Here is a 16,217-nt window from a genome sequence, read left to right on the forward strand (position 1 = left end):
GAGGCCCTCCAAGTACCTACAAATCCAAAATGTGGCCCTGCAAAGGGTTTGAGTTTGAGACCACTGGTCTACTGTGTTGTTGCCTAATTTTAAGGGCCGAGGGAAGAAATGGAAAGGAAAACAGTGACAGAATTCAAGAAAGCGTGGGATGAACACAGGGGATCTCTAATTAGAATATGATTGGGATAAATTGAAGTACTAAGGCCAGTATCAGGCAGACTTGCTGTATATGGCAATTCGGTTTAGGATGGGGTTGGGAGGGATCGGGGATCTCCAGCAATTTGGAACATGAGGATGGTGCTGGGCAGACTTATCACAGTCTGAATCCCACAAAAGTTTGAGACAGTTTGGATAGGCTGGGGTGAGCTTTGAAGGCAGCTCCAGCAGTTGAAACCCAAGGACAGTAGCGGGTGGACTTCTAAGGTTTATGGCCCAGAAATAACAAAGAAAAAGACGCTTTAATCATGAAATTGTAATTCTTGTAATTAAAGGGCAGACTAGATGGACCAATCAGGTCTTTATCGGCTGTTATTTACTATATTATTTTTTTAATTTCTAGGAATGAAAAACTCTGTTTGTAAACTCAAGCATCAAACCATAATTCTTCACAGAACTTATGGCAGCCATCTTGGAAATCTGGTTGCCTGGAAACAGCACATACTTTAAACAGTGCTGAGGGCCTGCAGATTTCAGACAGTAATTTACATGCATGAATTACTATTTGCTTGCATAAATAGATTTGAAAATTGCTTTCTTCAAATAAATGATTACCATGTTTTTTGTTTCAGAAACCTTGCAAATAACACCCCGTGCAAGAGTGCAAATTTGTTTAGAAAATTTAAATGATGGCCAAGATATTTAGAAGCCAAGGGAAGAATAATTGAGTAATTCATTTTTTACTCTGAGTTTTCCCTGAAAATGTGTTTTTTAAAATTTCCTTGTATATGTTTGTATCTTTGATACCCTTCCACTTTTTTTTCCTCTCCTCTAGACACTCTCTCTCTCCTTCTCTTTTCATTCCCTGCTCCATTCCATTCCAAACAACTCTTTTTTTTTTTTTTTTTTTTTTGTAGCCCATCAGCGGTGGTTCTGCTCTGCCTGGGTCCAGCTTCAGCAATAACTTTTCCACCAGGGCTTAACCCCAGCAGCAGAAATTTCTGGGTTGGGCTGTGCAGAGTAAAAGGGATTTCTGTGGTTCAGTTGGCCTCTTAATTTCCATCTGCCTATATGTGGTTCTTTTTAAAATGTATGAGTCTAAAACTATGGGCTCCTAATACGAAGGTGCGCTAGTGTTTTTAGCGCGCACGCCGGATTAGCGCGCGCTGGCCAAAAAACTACCGCTTGCTCAAGAGGAGGCGGTAGCGGCTAGCGTGCGCTATTCCACGCGATAAGGCCCTAGCGCGCCTTCGTAAAAGGAGCCCTATGTATGTTAAACTGTGAGTCGCGGATTATAAATGTTTATAAAAGTGGATTAGAAATGTTTTAAATAAATAAATCTGCTTTAGTTTCACCGTTGTTACAATTACCCATAAATAACGCTCAGATTTAATTTTTGGTTGGTTTTGCAATTTTATAATTTCAATTACAATGTGCCATGAGAAACATTTCTTCCGTTTAGGGCCTGTTTTACAAAGCCGCGCGGCAGCAGCCCCGAAGCCCTTTAAATCGCTATGGGCTTCGGGGCCGTTGCCATGCGGCTTTGTAAAACAGGCCGGATCTAAAAATGTTTGAGAGACACTGGTTTAGGAATATGACTGAGCTTCCCTAATGCTGTGGCTTTTCTTTCGCTACTGCAGGCCCTGCTGCTTATAACTGGAATTGCACTGTCCTGTCTCGCTCTCGACCTTTTATTCCTTCTGATCTATTCCTTCTGGTTATGCTGCTGCCGCCGTCAGAAGAGCGAAGAGCACACAAACGCGGATTGCTGTTGTACCGCCTGGTGTGTCATCATCGCAACGCTTCTCTGCAGGTGAGTTAAATCTGCGGTGTGCGAGGGAGGGCGTTCTGCATGGAGATGTTTTAGCCAGTTTATGTTTTGAGTGTAAGGGGTTAATTTCTATTCTTAGGAAGCGTTCATTTCATGTTCGCCATTTTTTTTTAACGCATGCAAAAAGGGTGTGTCCGTATAAAAATAAACTGAAATAATGAGGCTCATTTCCAAAGCAGGTTGGTTTGTTTATTCAGTTTTCTATACCGTTCTCCTGGGGGAGCTCAGAACGGTTTACATGAATTGATTCAGGTACTTAATCATTTTTCCCCGTCTGCCCCTGTGGGCTCACAATCTATCTAATGTACCTGAGGCAATAGGGAGATTAAGTGACTTGCCAGGGTCACAAGGAACAGCGTGGGTTTGAACCCACAATCTCAGGGTGCTGAGGCTGTAGCTTTAACCACTGCGCCACTGTAGAAATCAAAATGTAGTCAAAGTGAGCCAAGTATAGGACAATCCAGCCATTGTGACATCACTGATGAGGTTGGCTCTTATTGGTGGAATGAGGCATTATGATGTCACAATACCAGCTCTGGTTATCAAAGGCTGAAACTTGTCACACTATTATTTATTCAGTTTTCTATACTGTTCTCTCAGGGAAGCTCTGAACAGTTTACATGAATTTATTCAGGTTCTTAAGCATTTTTCCCTGTCTGTCCCGGCAGGCTCACAATCTCTCTAATGTACCTGGGGCAATGGGGGGATTAAGTGAATTGCCCAGGGTCACAAGGAGCAGTGGGGGTTTGAACCCACAACCTCAGGGTGCTGAGGCTGTAGCTTTAACCACTGCGCCACTGTAGAAATCAAAATGTAGTCAAAGTGAGCCAAGTATGGGACAGTCAAGCCATTGTGACATCACTGATGAGGTTGGCTCTTAGGCATTGGTGGAATGAGGCATTATGATGTCACAATACCAGCTCTGGGTATCAGAGGCTGAAACTTGTCACACTATTTATTCAACTTTCTATACTATTCTCCCAGGGGAGCTCAGAATAGTTTACAGGTACTCAAGCATTTTTCTCTGTCTGTCCTGGCGGGCTCACAATCTACCTAATGTACCTGGGGCAATGGGGGGATTAAGTGACTTGCCCAGGGTCACAGGGAGCAGTGTGGGTTTGAACCCACAACCTCAAGGTGTTGAGGCTGTAGCTTTATCCACTGTGCCACACTCTCCCCATATGTGTCTATGGATCTTTGTATGTCATAAGAACCTAAGAATTGCCGCTGCTGGGTCAGACCACTGGTCCATCGTGCCCAGCAGTCCGCTCATGCGGCGGCCCTTAGGTCAAAGACCAGCGCCCTTACTGAGACCAGCCTTACCTTCGTACGTTCTGGTTCAGCAGGAACTTGTCTAACTTTGTCTTGAATCCCTGGAGGGTGTTTTCCCCTATAACAGACTCCGGAAGAGCGTTCCAGTTTTCCACCACTCTCTGGGTGAAGAACTTCCTTACGTTTGTACGGAATCGATCCCCTTTTAACTTTAGAGAGTGTCCTATGTACTTTGAAAATAATTAGCAATGTATGCTATACCACCTTATTTTTCTAAGATGCACTATATTTCTCCCTCCATATTCATAAGGGTTAAGGGAAAGAGAGCCCGCAAATACCCCAAAATTGCAAATGACTTTTTGCTTTCATATTCGCGAAGTTAGGGTGTTTGCCCTTGCGAACGCCCTGAATTCACAAATAAAACTTCCCCTTTGTTTTCTCAGAGGTCCTCCAGATGCGGCCCTGAGCTGGGGGAAGGAGACATGAGGTTCGTGTGGGGGCAGGGCTGGAGGCAGAGCGGGGATGGTCTGGGAGCAGAACAGGGCGGGGCCAGGTATCCTCTTTTTTTTTTTTTTTTTTTAAAGACAAAATCTGGTATCCCTGCACATGAAGTTTAAGTACTCACAGACCTTCAGGCTCTACCAAGACACTGAAAATTGCTCCTTAGATCTATTCAATCAGCCCAATAATTTACCAAATTCAGATTTTGGATATAATCCAACTTTTTATTTTCATTGCTTTCGATCTGTCAAGAGTTATAGATTATTCATGTGAATAATTTCTCTGTATACTTCTGCCGCTATAATGTTTTTACGATTAAATATTTATTCAGATTGCCCTTAACTCGAGTTTGTCGTATGGATGAACTTACTGCTTCTGGAGTTAAACTTTCATTGACACACATGTCAAAAGTTAATCATTGGTTATTTCTGATTTGTACTAAAATTGTCAGTTCCTTCTAGAAGTAGGTTCGGGTCCTTTTGATCTGCGCTGCAGGGAAGTGATAGAAAAAAAAAAAATAAAAAATCAATCCAAGGGCTGAGAGGCCTCAGTAGGTGAACATTTCTGAAAGGAAAATGGCTTCTTTTAGAGGCCTCTCAATCAGGGTGGTTTAAGAGAATTTCAGGGGTTCAAAAGAATGCAAAATATTTTAAATTGAAATGATCAAACATTTTAAAAGAACCATTAAAGGATTTGATAGAGGCACTTGGTTTTCTTTATCTACTGGCAGGTATAAGCCCTTAAAACTGTGCAGATTTGAAGTTATTACAGTCGCTTCTATCAACCCATTCCCCCACCATTATCACCACCCTCCCTTCGTTGAGATGTTGAAGCATATGTTGACTGACAACGTAATGCCTAGATGAGCCTGTACTGGTTTTAGGGTTTTTTTTTAATTGCAAGAAACAATAGGAAAGGAGGTCTGTCACGGAGCCCTGGTAGTTCACAAAAGAGAAAAACTTAACAGTATCTAAACAAGCGTTTAGTACCCAAAGAGGGCCGTTTTCAATAGGATGTCTAAGTCCGACTTTGGAAGTTTCCTGTAAGACGTCCAAAATTGGAGATAGAGAAACATCCATATATATATATTTTTAAAAAATATTTATTGATTTTCAAGTATTAACAGTCCAATACATATATCTCTGAACACATAACAAATCAAGAAAAGCACATTTCCCCCCCTTTACTTAATCAATACTATAAATGCACTTATTCTTCCAATAACCCACTCTTATTTAAAGTAGTAATACCTTCCCACCCTGGATGTGTAAGAAAATCCAACAGAAATGAAAGAGAAATGACAACTATAAAGAAGCAATAAAAGATGCCAACGGGCCCCACACCAAGTTAATTACCTTATTATGCCCCAACATGAATCAGGTTGGGCAGACTGGATGGACCATTCGGGTCTTTATCTGCCGTCATCTACTATGTTACTATGTTAACATCTCAGCATTCATTTTTTCATACTTGTAACTGGAGCATAGGTTCGCCCACCAAAAATGAAAGTTGAGGCGATCATAGTTCTTCCAATTACGTGTTATCATCTGCATGGCGAGAAACATCCATTTTAAAAACGGGAACCACGAGACATTTAAAAAAACAAAAAAATTTCTCTACACTGCGCTTTTGCTGACGAAAAAACTTTTGCTACAGCACTGGGTGAGCCAGGCGCAGGCCTCCTTTACGCAGTGGATTCAAAGGATGCAGGAGCTTGCCTCCTTTGAGATACATGCCTACCGTTCTGCTTCTTCCACCGATAAATGTCTTTATGTTTCTCTGTGGAGCTGCTGAGGCGGCTGTGTCTGCTCTATCACTCTAAGTCTGATCTGAAGAATCTCGGAGACTCGCTGATGCCTCTGTGTTCTCTCGGGCCGGTATGATTGGGGTGTGTATGGATGGTGAGTTTGAAGGGGTTTGCCTGGGGTTTGGCTGGTGTGGTTGGTCTGGTGTGCCTTGCTGGACAGTGTGAGTTGAGTGAATGGAGGACGTGCGTGGGACGTGGAGTCCATTTATATATAAAGTTGGGCAGCCTTACTTTGTTCCCCTCTGAGGCCTTCTAACTGCCTTAGGTCTGTACCCATGTATTGGAGGCCAACTTCAGGCCACTTTCGGCATTGATATTGTTTATATTATTCTTGCACAGCATTTACTTGCTGGGGGGGGGAGGTTTCCACCTGCCTTTTCATGGTTGAGCGTTACTGTGGTCCTCCCAGGCCTGCCTGTTTTATTTGCTCTTTCTTACTGTGGTGTTGTAGCTTCTGTTTCTTTGTTATGGCGATGGCTGTTACCTCAATAAAAATTATTTTTAAAAAAAAAAAATTGGGGGGGGGGGGGAAATCGGCCACTTGGACGCCTTGGCCTTGGCCACCAGAACATCTAGGCCGCCAGAATGTCTAACTTTATTCGCTATTTTCGACTTCAAAAGCATCCAAGTTAGAAATATCCGAATCAGCACCTTTTAGACATGGGAGGGGCCACCTTTCTAATGGACTGGCCACATAGACATGCCAGCAGAGCAGTGGGGTACCTTAGAGGGCACTGCTGTGAACTTCACCTAAAGGGTGCCAGAAGTACATCTCGCCATAACCCCCTTATAATTTACGGTGAGCTCTCCAAAAGTCCCTCAGAATCTATACCCACCTGTCCACTACCCCAGTAGCCCTTATGGCTGTAGGGTTTTGGTAGGCCCATACTTAACACTATACATGTGGTTAGAGTGCCTTATGGGTCTGACTTCTCCTCTCTATGGTTCACTAGCCCACTCACCAGTCTACTTAAGACATCTGTGTGCTAGTCTAATAGGCTTTCCTATAAGAGGTATGTACTTATTCATTCGGATACTTGGGGGTGGGAGGGGGGTCTTTGACCACTGGGGGAGTGTGGGGGGATCATAACTTAATCCCTCAAGTAGTCATCTGGTCAGTTTGGGTTTGTTTTGGGCATTTAGATGCTTCTAAACAGGTCTAGCCTAAAACGTTCAAGTTCTGTCCGGGACATCTTACAAAAGATTTGTTTATCACCGCAAGATGCCCAAATCTAACCCGCCCCAAAGACTGCCCATATCATGCCTCCTAACAAACCTCCATGAACTCTGGATGCACAGCGGGAAAAACGTCCTGCTAGATGTCCAGGGAAACGTTTTAAATTATTGACACTCGGACGTCTCCTGTGATTAGAACGTCCACATGCCGACATAGGCAGTGTTTTGGATGGTTTGATGGTTTGATTATGCCCCTGAAAGTAGGGTTACCAGACATCCGTGAAAATAATAATAATAATTTATAATAATAATAATAATTTTATTTTTGTATACCGCCATACCCAGGGAGTTCTAGGCGGTTCGCATCAGTTAATCAGAGTTACAAACAATGAAGTCATTGAAATTAACAGGTTAGGAAAGTACACTAAAAATGAGTAGGAGGGAATTCCTGGCCATTAGTGGGTGGTGATGAAAGAAGTAGGAGTCAAGTGTCTTAAGAGTTCAGTCTGTGGAATAAGTGTGTTTTGAGTTGTTTTCTGAAGTCAAGGTAGGCGGGGGCATCGAGCACAATTTGGGCTAGCCATGGGTTCAGTTTAGCTGCCTGGAAGGAGAAGGTTCTGTCGAGGAACCTTTTGAAATGGCATAATTTTAGTGAGGGGAAGGCGAACAGGTGAATTCTGCGGGAGCTCTAATTGTTGTAGTTTAAATTGAAGTGAGGGTTGAGATATCTAGGTGACATCCCAAATACTGTTTTGTAGCAGAAGCATGAGAACTTGAACAGGACTCTGGAATCAAATGGTAGCCAGTGCCATTTATGGTAGAAGGGGGTGACGTGTTCCCATTTGTTCAAGGCAAAGACGAGGCGGACGGCGGTGTTCTGAATCAGTTTCAGTCTCCTGATGGTTTTCTTCATGGAGCCCAGGTAAATGATGTTGCAGTAGTCCAGGGTGCTAAGAATGGAGGATTGTACTAACAATCGAAAAGAGGTGCGGAGTTTCCAAAGCACCGAGATGCTTTTCTTAAATATTAGATCGGTGTGATTCTCCAGGGTTAGATGTTTGTCTAAAGTGACTCCCAGTACTTTTAAGGTTTGTTCCAGGGGAAAATCTGATCCATTCACTTGAATTGTGGTGTCCTTGATTTTGTCATTGGGTGTTGCTAGGAAGAATTTAGTTTTTTCAGAGTTTAATTTTAATCTATAAGATATCATCCAGAGTTCTATCTGATTTAGCGTGCTTGATAGAGAGTTTAGCAACTCTGGTGTAAAACTGGTTAGCGGGATGACTATAGTGATATCGTCTGCGTAGATGAAGAATTTGAGCCACAGGTGGATTAATTTAGTTGCTATTTATTTATTTTGATTTCTATCCCGCACTCCCGGAAGCTCAGAATGGGTTACAAAAAATAACAGTCCCAGTAAATTAAACATACTTGGGGGTATTGGTGGATACAACGATGAAGCCAGCGGCACAATGTGCAGCGGCCTCAAAAAAGGCGAACAAAATGTTGGGCATTATCAAAAAAGCCATCATCACCAGAACGAGGGAAGTTATCCTGCTGCTGTATCGAGCGATGGTGCGCCCGAATCTGGAGTACTGCGTCCAATACTGGTCGCCCCACCTTAAGAAGGATATGGTGATGCTCAAGAGGGTCCAGAGAAGAGCAACAAAAATGATTAAGGGCATGAAAAACCTTGCTTATACCGAAAGGCTGGAGAGGCTGGGGCTCTTCACGCTGGAAAAATGGAGACTTAGAGGGGACATGATAAAGACCTATAAAATCATGAAAGGTATAGATAAGGTAGAGCGGGACAGATTCTTCAGGCTAGCAGGGACATCAAAAACAAGAGGGCACTCGGAAAAACTGAAAGGAGACAGATTCAAGACGAATGCTAGGAAGTACTTCTTCACTCAGAGGGTGGTGGACACCTGGAATGCGCTTCCAGGAGAGGTGATAGGACAGAGGACAATAATGGGTTTCAAAAAGGGCTTGGATGACTTCTTGAGGTTCATAGACAACCCCGCGAAAGACAAAGGCGCGCGCCAACAACTGAGCGCAAGACGGAGGCATGCGCCGAAGAAAATTACAGTTTTTAGGGGCTCTGACGGGGGGTTTTGTTGGGGAGCCCCCCCAGTTTACTTAATAGAGATCGCGCCGGCGTTGTGGGGGGTTTGAGGGGTTGTAACCAGTGTTCCCGCTAAGCTGCGTTGGCCTGCGCTCACGCACAAAATATTACATCGCAGCGCACAAGTTTCTCTTCACAGCGCACACACGCGTCGCAAATTTCCCCACAATTGCCATGCTTCGGTTCCTCTTCTTCCTTCCTTCCTCCCCCCCCGCGGGACCCTGCGGCACCATCAACTCTTACTCCCTCTAATGTCGGCCCTGCAGCTCCAGACTTCCTCGCACCTTCTCCCCTCCCCCTTTGGATCGCTATTATTTTAAATGTTATAGCCGCGGAGCTGTATCCATCAGTGGAGATGTCTAACCTCGGCCTGCCCCGGAACTCTTACTGCAACAGTGACTTCCTGTTCCTGCCTAGACGGGCGGCTGCTGCAGTAAGAGTTCCGGGGCAGGCCGAGGTTAGACATCTCCACTGATGGATACAGCTCCGCGGCTATAACATTTAAAATAATAGCGATCCAAAGGGGGAGGGGAGAAGGTGCGAGGAAGTCTGGAGCTGCAGGGCCGACATTAGAGGGAGTAAGAGTTGATGGTGCCGCAGGGTCCCGCGGGGGGGGGGGGGGAGGAAGGAAGGAAGAAGAGGAACCGAAGCATGGCAATTGTGGGGAAGTGCAGAGCTGCAGGGAAGAGTGTTGCGGTACCCAGCTGGAGGGAGAAGGAAGATGAGGGAGGGAATTAAAGGAGATGCCAGGGCTTGGAGCGTAGGAGGAAGGTATGCCAGTCTAAGGGAAAAGGAAGGGGGAGATGTGAGAGCATGGAGGGGGAGCGAAAGATGGAAGAAAAGGAAAGGAGAGAGATGCCAGAGAATCAGGGAAGGGGAGATACCAGACTATGAGGAGAGGTGTGGGAGAGGGAAGGCGAGGAGAGAGATGCCAGACCAATGGGGTGAAAGGAGAGATGGAAGGGGGAGGCATACAGTTTCTGGAAGGGGCATAGAAGGAGAGAAGATGCCATATAGGGGAAGAGAGACGGCAGACAGTGGATGGAAGGAAGAGAGTTACAAGAAGATGAGGAAAGGAGAAACCACAGAAGACAAAGGTAGAAAAAAATTTCTATTTATTTATTGCTTTAGGAGACATGTGTCACTGTTTCTGTGAAGCATTGTATGCAGAGTCCAGCTTCTTGCTGGTTCAATTTAACCTTTGTCTATGTATTTTTATTTTATCCCCCCTTTTACAAAACTGTGAAGCGTTTTTAGCACCAGCCTTGGTGGTAGCAGCTCTGATGCTCAGAATTTTATGAGCATCAGAGCTGTTACCTCCGTAGCTAAAATCCACACTACAGTTTTGTAAAAGAGGGAGGGGTTAGTTTGTGATTACATATTCCTTACTAGGCGAAGGTGTTTTCTGTGTTCTGTGTGTTTTCTGTTAGGATTGACGGTGTAGGATTGATCTGTGCTGGTCTGGCTTGTTTAGTTTTACAATGGGTGTATTGATGTACTGCTCACTGCAATATGTAAGATGCTGCCTTTTCCTAGGTACTCATGTGTGACGTGTGGTTTGTTACTAAAAATCATGTTTTTCTTACAGATGGGGGGGGTGCCAAAAAATGATGGGCCCCGGATGTTACATATGCTAGGTACGCCACTGTATGTAAAGATACCAGAAAGCTGGCGTAGCAAAAACTTCTAAGTTTTGAGTATTTAACCCTCCCACAATCTCACGGGCACTCGTTTCAAGTTTATTGAGATTTTGATTTAAACGCAATATCAAATATTTTCAATGCGTATAACAAAAATAAATTTGGGGAAATAAATAAAACCATTTGAACCAGTGTTCCCGCTAAGCTGCACTGGCGCACAAAATATTACATCGCAGCGCACACGTTTCTCGTCACAGCGCACAATCGGAAGAGGCGTACGGCAGATGGCAGGGCGGCGAGAGGAGAATCGGGCGAGTTGGCTCATAACTTGCTGGCGCCCGATATTTTTGGCTCACGGTGAAAAAAGTTTGCTCACAACACCCGCCCGCTTAGAGGGAACACTGGTTGTAACCCTCCACATTTTACTGTAAACTTAACTTTTTCCCTAAAAACAGGGAAAAAGTGAAGTTTTCAGTAAAATGTGGGGGGTTACAACCCCCCAAACCCCCCACAATGCCGCGCGATCTCTATAAGTAAAGTGGGGGGTTCCCCCCCACGCCCCCCCGTCGGAGCCCTAAAAACTAATTTTCTGTGGCGCGCGCTTCCGCACTGCGCTCAATTGTCTGCGTGCGCCTTTGTCCCGGCGCACTTTTGACCTGACACCCTTTTTGAAGGAGAAAGGGATTACAGGGTATAGATAGAGGGGTACTTTACATGGTACTTCAGGATTAGGGCATAAACAATTCAGATGGAGGGAACTTACAGGTCAAGGACCTGGAGGGCCGCCGCGGGAGCGGGTTGCTGGGCGCGATGGACCCCTGGTCTGACCCGGCAGAGGCAATTCTTATGTTCTTATGTAGTGCATCAAGGGCATGACTGGTCATGAGACATAGGGGTCCTTTGTAGCACACGCTAAACTCTAACGCCTTAGTTAAAGAGGGGGATAGTGAACATATGAGGAGTCTGTCTACTGGCGTCCGTTTAGTTGAAGGGGAGGGTCTTGCAACCAGGCCTATCACTGGACTCTAAGCACCTAGGGAAGTCTAACAGAAGGGCTGGCTGGCCTTGGCAGCCGCAACATGGATCACTTATGCCACACTCCCCAAGCCTGGTATTCCAGAGGGTAGCCTGTTTTGCCCACCCCTTCTCACAGCCCAGCCCAGGATTTATTTGTGGTCCTGAAATCTACCTTGGCTTAAGAGCAAACCACATTACTGTGTTGAAGAAGTAACCTGATTTTAGTCTGGCTGGTACTTGCTCTTGGCTTTGCGCCACTGCATTTCCTTCTTGGAGTGGAGGAACGGTTAGAACAGTGGCCCAAGAATGAGGGAAGTCTGATTCAAATTCCACTCTGGCTCACTGCAATCCTGGGCAAGTCATTTCATCCCCCCAACTTCCCCCCCCCCCCCCCACACACCTAAGGTATAAACTTAGATTGTAAGCTTTCCAGCATATCAAAAAACAAAACAAAACACTGCACCTGAAAGTAACTCGCTTTGAACTTCTGAAAAAAGCAGGTGCTAAATCCAAAATTCTTCAGTGCAGCTGGAAATAGATTGGTTTTCCCCGATCCAGTGAATTGGCCGTTGCATTCGCTTCGTTCGTCTCGGTAGTGTCAGAAAAGACTGCCATCTGCTGGTTGGCTGGGAAATATTTTGTTTGAACTTGAACATTTTCAATTGCCTCCGCGATGGTGTGGAATTCCTTGCTGGATTTCCCCACCCCCCGGCATGAAATTGATTTGTGTAAACATTTAGGAAACAAATGAAGGCCCCGTTACATGGAGAGGCTTTTCATTTAGTTGAGTAATATTTTGGGGGGAATGTGTTGCCTGTTTCTGCTTTATTTCTGATAAAAGCAAGGCCAAATGGCCCATCCGGTCAGCCCATCTACACCAACTACCATCCCACGTGCCCGTCACACACTATTCCATGCATCTACAATCCTTTTTGTTAAGAAAAAAAAAAAAAGTATTTCTTTAGATTACTCCTGAGCCTATCACCTCTTAACTTCATCCTATGTTCGGAGAAGAGACGGCTCAAGGGTGATATGATAAGAGGTCTGTAAAATACAGAGTGGAATGGAAAGTGTAGATGTGAATCACTTGTTTACTCTTTCCAAAAATACTAGGACTAGGGGGGCATGAGATGAAGCTACTGAGTAGTAGATTCAAAACAGACTGGAGAAAATATGTCTTCACACAACATAAAATTAAACTCTGGAGTTCGTTGCCGGAGAATGTGGTGAAATCAGTTAGCTTAGAAGGGGAAATCCGCTGCTTATTCCTAGGATAAGCAGCATAAAATCTGTTTTACTACTTGGGATCTAGCTAGGTACGTGGGATCTGGGTTGGCCACTGTTGGAAACAGGATACTGGGTTTGATGGACCTTCGGTCTGTCCCAGTACGGCAACTCTCATGTTGTTATGTGAACCAAGTATAGGACAATCAAGTCATTATGACATCACTGATGAGGTTGGCTCTTTGACATTGGTGGAATGAGGCATTATGACATCACAATCTCAGCTCTGGTATGTTGCTACTAATTGAGTTTCTGCCGTGTATTTGGGACTTGGGTTGGCCACTGTTGGAAACAGGATGCTGGGCTTGAGGGACCTTTGGTCTGTCCCAGTATGGCAATTCTTATGGGCTCATAGACAACCCCGCGAAAGACAAAGGCGCGCGCCGAAGAAAATTACTGTTTTTAGGGGCTCCGACGGGGGGTTTTGTCGGGGAGCCCCCCCAGTTTACTTAATAGAGATCGCACCAGCGTTGGGGGGAGTTTGGGGGGTTGTAACCCCCCACATTTTACTGTAAACTTAACTTTTTCCCTAAAAACAGGGAAAAAGTAAAGTTTTCAGTAAAATGTGGGGGGTTACAACCCCCCAAACCATCCACAACGCTGCTCAATCTCTATTAAGTAAAGTGGGGGGGTTCCCCCCCACGCCCCCCCGTCGGAGCCCTAAAAACAGTAATTTTCTGCGGTGCACGCCTCTGCGCTGCGCTCAATTGTCTGGGCGCGCCTTTGTCCCAGCGCGCTTTTGACCTGACCCCATTCTTATGTTCTTATGTCCACTCATTCCGGAGCTTCCTTTCATATGAAAGAGACTCGACTCATGCGCATTTACATCACGTAGGTATTTAAACGTCCCTATCCTATCTCCTCTCTCCCGCCTTTCCTCCAAAGTATACAGATTGAGATCTTTAAGCCTATCCCCATATGTCTTAGGACGAAGACCATTGACCATTTTAGTAGCCTTCCTCTGGACCGACTCCATCCTGTTTATATCTTTCTGGCGATGCGGCCTCCAGAATTGTACACAATATTCTAAGTGAGGTCTCGCCAGAGTCTTATAAAGGGACATCAATACCTCCTTTTTCCTACTGGCCATACCTCTCCCTATGCACCCTAGCATACTTCTAGCTTTCGCCATCATCTTTTCAACCTGTTTGGTCACCTTAAGGTCATCACATACAATCCCACCCAAGTCCCGCTCTTCCGTCGTGCACATAAGTTCTTCACCTGCTAAACTGTACTGCACCCTCCAGGTTTTTGCAGCCCAAATGCATGACCTTGCATTTCTTAGCATGAAATCTTAGCTGCTAAATTTTCAGACCGTTCTTCAAGCTTCGCCAGGTCCTTCCTCGTGTTATTCACACCGTCCGACGTGTCTACTCTATTGCAGATTTTGGTATCGCCCGCAAAGAGGCAAATCTTTATTTGTCAGCCCATCAGCAATGAATGGATGGATTATGCCGCTGAGTTAGCTACTGACTCATGGCATCATGCACCCTGAGGGCTCCACCCTGTGATGGGTCAGGGCAGAGTGCAGGGGTGGTGTGCCATTGCGTTCTCCTGTGTAGTGCGTAGCTCCTCGGATATGCTGCGGCAGCATTGGCTGTTCAAAATCCATGATGCAGCTGTCTAGTGGCGAAAAAAGGACCTTGTTGGAAGCGAGAACGAGCAGTTTGTGACCGTTTAATTCAACGCCTTTTTGATGCTGAGGGTGGAAGAAAACTATGCGGAACATGTGGTGAACACCATGCCCTTGAGTCAAGTGAAAGCTTTTGTTTTCCTTTTTAGTAACCCGGTGCATGGTGGCGGGCTTGGTCCCTGTGTGAGATGAACATTTTTGTTTTTATGGGTGACCCGTCAAACGCGCGCACCGTCAAACGCACGCAGGACAAATGCATGCAGGAGCCTTTGAGAAGTACACTAGCAGCTTAAAATCAATGTGATTGCTGCCTTGTAACACTATTTTGAGGCTTTTTCTCCACGTTTTGTAATAAATGTGTCTCTCTCTGAGGTAAATCCACCGCTGGCTTGTAACATTGTTGATGTCTGGAAATTTTTAGAGATTATTCGTTACTGTTTAAATTATTTTTTCGTGGGATATTTAAACGTCTCTATCCTATCTCCCCTCTCCCGCCTTTCCTCCAAAGTATACAGATTGAGATCTTTAAGCCGGACCCCCATATGCCTTATGACGAAGACCACGCGCCGTTTTAGTAGCCTTCCTCTGGACCGACTCCATCCTTCAAAAGAGAGGAGAAGTTATTTTAAAATGTGTTTTTCTTTAGCTCATGATCTGAGCTTCAAGATGCCTTTTTCCCTGGCAGTATAATTAGAAACAGCATTTATTAATTCTAAAGCTCTTGTCAATGAGAAATCACATGAGCCCGGACAGATACTCATATGTGTAATCCTCCAGAACTGCTGACAGACACCAGGAGGTCAGTGGTCTATAGGAAATACTGAGGATCCAATGCTTGGTTTTCTCTGATTGAGTTCCGTGGCACCCAAGTAAAGAATTCTGCAACACAAGGCTTTGCTAAAACTCCAACGGGGAAGCAAGCTGCAACTTTTCTTAGAAGAAAAACCACTGGAACCCTAAATGCTGGATCAAAGGCAGAACCCTTCCAGTCTCTATGTTAGAGAATGACATGGGGGACAGATTTGTCCCCGCAGGAACTCAATTTCCCTTCCCGTCTCCGCGAGTTTTGTCGCTGTCCCTGCCCCATTCCTGTAAGCTCTGCCTTTACTGCACAAGCCTCGAACACTTATGACTTTAAAGTGTTTGAGGCTTGTGCAGATGAGGACGGAGCTTAGGCATTGGTGGAATGAGGCATTATGACATCACAATCTGAGCTCTAGAATGTTGCTACTTAGGATTTTGAAGTGTTTGAGGCTTGTGCAGATAAGGACGGAGCTTAGGCATTGGTGGAATGAGGCATTATGACATTACAGTCTGAGCTTTAGAATGTTGCTACTTATGACTTTAAAGTGTTTGAGGCTTGTGCAGATGAGGACGGAGCTTAGGCATTGGTGGAATGATGCATTATGACATCACAATCTGAGCTCTAGAATGTTGCTACTTAGGATTTTTAAAGTGTTTGAGGCTTGTGCAGATGAGGACGGAGCTTGCAGGAATGGGGCTGGGACGGGAAAATGAGTTCCTGTGGAGAAGGGAAAAATTTGTTCCTGAGTCATTCTCTACTTGGAAGAACAGTATAGAAAATTGAATAATGTGAAGAGTTTCAGCCTCTGATAACCAGAGCTGGTATTGTGACCTCATAATGCCTCTTTCCACCAATGCCTAAGAGCCAACCTCATCAGTGATGTCACGATGGCTTGATTGTCCTATATTTTAGTAAATTTTGATTTCTAGAGTGGTGCACCAAGTCATTCTTCATTCCTGGAGTGTTATCA

At 44.9% G+C, this 16,217-nt stretch overlaps 1 protein-coding gene across 2 annotated transcripts in view; it reads left to right on the top strand.

Moving 5' to 3' along the window:
* The window catches only part of TTYH3 (tweety family member 3), a 162,778-nt gene that overhangs the window by 68,765 nt on the left and 77,796 nt on the right, over positions 1 to 16,217 (top strand). For both annotated transcript variants that reach the window (XR_004536473.1, XM_033914512.1), the window contains exon 2: positions 1,797 to 1,969. Coding sequence is in view for 1 of the 2 variants with exons in the window: in XM_033914512.1 (XP_033770403.1) it covers positions 1,797 to 1,969 (173 nt within the window). In the remaining variant the exon portion in view is untranslated. The remainder of the gene's footprint in view (positions 1 to 1,796; positions 1,970 to 16,217) is intronic.

This window comes from Geotrypetes seraphini, chromosome 11 (genome assembly GCF_902459505.1).
Source record: "Geotrypetes seraphini chromosome 11, aGeoSer1.1, whole genome shotgun sequence".
Taxonomy (NCBI): Eukaryota; Metazoa; Chordata; class Amphibia; order Gymnophiona; family Dermophiidae; genus Geotrypetes; species Geotrypetes seraphini.